This window comes from Oryzias melastigma, unplaced genomic scaffold, assembly GCF_002922805.2.
Source record: "Oryzias melastigma strain HK-1 unplaced genomic scaffold, ASM292280v2 sc00588, whole genome shotgun sequence".
Taxonomy (NCBI): Eukaryota; Metazoa; Chordata; class Actinopteri; order Beloniformes; family Adrianichthyidae; genus Oryzias; species Oryzias melastigma.
Genome location: NW_023417180.1, coordinates 10,626 through 14,755, shown reverse-complemented (window position 1 = coordinate 14,755; position 4,130 = coordinate 10,626). Strand labels below are relative to the sequence as shown.

At 39.7% G+C, this 4,130-nt stretch overlaps 1 protein-coding gene across 1 annotated transcript; it reads left to right on the top strand.

Moving 5' to 3' along the window:
• Positions 1 to 1,103: 1,103 nt before the first annotated feature.
• LOC118598441 (tripartite motif-containing protein 16-like protein) lies at positions 1,104 to 2,204 on the top strand (the record flags this gene model as incomplete). Its single annotated transcript, XM_036211116.1, has 2 exons — positions 1,104 to 1,627; positions 1,661 to 2,204. Coding segments are annotated over 2 exons (571 nt in total), but the record flags the coding sequence as incomplete, so codon positions are not given.
• Positions 2,205 to 4,130: the final 1,926 nt, after the last annotated feature.

Sequence of the window (4,130 nt, the reverse complement as noted above, 5' to 3'; positions counted from 1 at the left end):
AAAATGTAAAAGGAGTAAAATAGATTAAAATGAATACATAAATAAAACAAAAAAACCCAGATATAAATAACAAGACAAGTAATATATATAAATATATATATATCTATAGCATTTATATTCCTTTTATATTGCTTTCCTTTTGTGAGGTAAATTAGTCCATAATGACAAATTAGTCAACCCTCCGCCCCATAATTTTTTTCCTAACTTCAGTAATTTGTTTATAAAATGAGTTATTCTCCTACTAATAACAAAAGGTGTATTCTTCTGTCTCACCACAAGAGGGAGTTTCTGCTTTTAGAGCAGCTCAGAAGAGCGAACCTGCCGTGAAATGAAACACAGACAGAAGCTGATTGTGTTCTGTTTATGTTCTAGCTGCTCACTGAAGGCTTAACTTCAGAAAAAGAAGAAAAAAATCCTCATTTGTCCAGTTTTTCTTTCAAAACAGCGACACTTTACCGCTGCAGCTGAAACATTCTTCAGGTTTGTTTAATGGTGAAAAATACACTTTAGTATTTTCACATCTACATTAAGAAGTGACATTGATCAGTAGGATGAACACATTTCCACATCCTTGCCTGGTTTGTGTATCAACAAAGTTGCTGCTTGTCTAAGAGTTGGAGTCAAAATTCCTTTCTGAAAGAAGTCATTAAACATCCACCCATCCATCCATTTTCCTGACCGCTTTTTCCCTTTCGGGGTCGCGGGGGTGCCGGAGCCTATCCCGGCTACTGATGGGCGAAGGCGGGGTACACCCTGGACAGGTCGCCAGTCTGTCTCAGGGCCTCAATCACTCTCACATTCACACCTAGGGACAATTTAGAGTCACCAATTAACCTATGAAGCATGTTTTTGGACAGTGGGAGGAAGCCGGAGTCCCCGGTGAAAACCCACGCATGCACGGGGAGAACATGCAAACTCCACACAGAAAGGTCCCAGCCGGGAGTCGAACCGGGGCCTTCTCGCTGTGAGGCAAGAGCGCTAACCACTGCGCCACCGTGCAGCCCGTCATTAAACATATTTACCAAAAGAGGAGCAACATTTGGAGCAAACTTAGCATCTGTCATTCATGCAGCATGTTTAGACATGTTTCTGTGTGATTAAAGAGGCTTAACCTACAGCTCCTGTTTCCAGAGACAACAGNACTTCTTCAGATATTCATGTCCAATCACACTGGATCCAAACACAGCATTTAAACATCTGTTACTGTCAGAGGAGAACAGAAAGGTGACATTTATGGAACGACCTCAGTCTTATTCTGATCATCCAGACAGATTTACTGATTGTAGTCAGGTTCTGAGTAGAGAGAGTCTGACTGGACGTTGTTACTGGGAGGTGGAGTGGAGAGGATCATATGTTTATGTAGCAGTTACAGACAAGAACATCAGCAGATCTGGATGTGAAAGTAGATTTGGTTCTAATAACAAATCTTGGGCATTAGTTTGTTCTCCAAACAGATTCTCATTTCTCCACAACAGCATTCAAACCTCCATCTCAGCTCCTGGTTCCTCCAGAATAGGAGTGTACCTGGACCACAGAGCAGGTGTTCTGTCCTTCTACAGCGTCTCTGAAAGAATGACTCTCCTCCACAGAGTCCAGACCACATTCACTCAGAACCTCCATGCTGGACTGGGTGTTGGAACCACAACGGGGTTGGGGTTGTTGTTGTGGTGTGATGGATCCACAGCAGAGTTCTGTAAAGTCAAATAGTTCCTGAAAGAAGTGAAATGTTTGTTTTAGTGATTTCTCTGCTTTCCATCATTTTGAACTAAACTTTGTTTGTAGTCAGAACTAAAGAGAGAAATGAAACATCTCAAGAATGTGGATTGAAGACATTTCTGAAGATGAATCTCAAACTTTTTGGAGGAAAATCTGTTTCCTTGTTGTTTCTTTGAACTTTGGGTTTGAATGTTTGAATTCTAATGTTTTTGTGTTGTTGTCGTGTGAACTGAAGGAAGCAGCAACACAACTGGAACCAGTGAGTCACAATCAAAGACTTTCTCTGTGTTTGTTCTACACAGAAACTACAAGAAACTGAAGGAGAAGATTGTGTTTGTAGAGAGAAGAACATTTACAACTTTGTTTTCTTCCTTTTTGCTTCATTGAACAACTTTGGATTGAAGATTTGTGTTTTATTTCTCTGTTCTTCAGAGAAAAGTTGTTTCTGATCATTTGACAATAAAAACATTCGGATTCTTTTGTCTTCATTCCAGAGTTTGTGTCAAATCTGATGAAGAAAAGTGGGAATAATATGAGGGAAGAACTGAGACAGTTTTCCTGGAACTCCAGAATAAATACACAGTTCAGAACAGAGAATACAAATAATTCATCAGAAGATAATCTAAGATTACATAAGTGGAACACTGAATAATATCACAGATGTGGGTCAAGTCTATGACAAGTTTTTAGGAATATTCTGTTCACTTTAAAATAAACATTGTCTTACTCATTTTTACCCACAAAGTACTTAGTAGTTGACAAAATTTTCATTTGTGTACCCAAAATACCAATGTCTTCACACAAAAATACGAACTTGTGCACAAAAATGCTAATTTGTTTTTTCAAAAAGGCATCACTTTTTACAACAAAATTCAAATTTATGAACACAAAAAAGTTAATTTGATCACACAAAATAATAATATGTGTGCAAAAAAATGCATAACCACAAAAAATTAAATTATAGCAACAAAATATGAATTTATGTACATAATAGGCCTAATTTTTAAACTACAAAACAATTTATTTGTTACGGTTGGGCAAACAGGAGAAAACCCAGATGCAGGAAGGACTCAAAATCAGATGGGGAACGGTGAAAAGGGTTTAATAGCACTCTAAGACATAGACAGCAAACAGGATTCTGCGGCAGAGAAACACCAGAAAACCATAACTTAAATACCTGAAACACTAATGAGAAATAATATGCAGCTGTGGCAACCAGGTGAGAGCAAGGGAGGAGGGGCAAACACTGCTGGACGTAACATAACCCCCCTCACAAAGTCCGGCTTCAAGACGGAACGACGAGGCTGGTTCGGGTGATATTAGTGGATCTACGCACCTCAAACGCTTTAATTCAGTCTCATGCAGCAGTCCCTTAATTTTCCTTAAACCTCTGAACAGATTGATTGACAGATCCCACAGCAGACAAGAATCTGCACATGGTGCGTTCACTGAGCTCTGGACATAAGCAAACAGCCACTCGGCCCAACCCAGTCCGCTACAAACTGTAATTTTTATACAATCCACAGCAAAAGAAATCAGTTTTTCAGAGAAAACGTCGACAATATTTAATCAATCGATTATATCCGGATCAGTGCCGGTGTTCTATGTTTTCTCTGATAAACTGCTTCGTTTTACTGCCGATATCCGGGGCTCAGTGAACGCACCATGCAGAAACGCTCAGCAGCTCTGGGTTCTGTTTCCATTACACATGAAACTTTAACCAAATTCTAGGAATTTAGAAAAAACACAGAGTCGCAATGACACGGTTTCATAATAATGCGATAAAACACAAACTAACTCACACAATAAGTCATTAAAAACACAGCAATGTGTGTGTGTTTTTTAAATTTGATTTACTAAAAAGGAGCATTTGAGTGACGTCACAGCAGTGTGGTATCCGCGTGCTGCACTGGCTCATGCAGAGAGTCCATAGACTGTCTCAGATGCAAGTCAGAAGTCTGTTCAGTGGAATGTAAAAGAATGTCCAGAACAAGTATTCCGGCTGCAGAAGTGCGGCTACAGATGAAGCTGTCAGGAATAAAAATGTAAGACTCTCTTCAAGATGTATAAAAACACGAACCAGTCCAGTTCAACTTCAAAACACTCTTTTGCAAAAGGGAGGCGGTGGAGAAGAGAGAACAGGTTAACAGCCTGTCTTCGTCCGACTGCCCAGCGCCACACAATGTACAATAGGCTTTTATTAACTTTGCGTAGAAAACAGGAACAACACCATATTTGGAGATGGAAAGTTACTGAGCAGAGGAAAAAAACCTTGATTTTGAGCACAAATTCTGACCGTCAGTGTTTATCTCAGGAGTTGTCCTTCAGCGGAGACATGCAGGATGAGGGAATAAGGAGCTGAAGCTTAAAAAGCGGTTAGAACTAGTTTGAGCAGACTTTTGCACATTATTGTG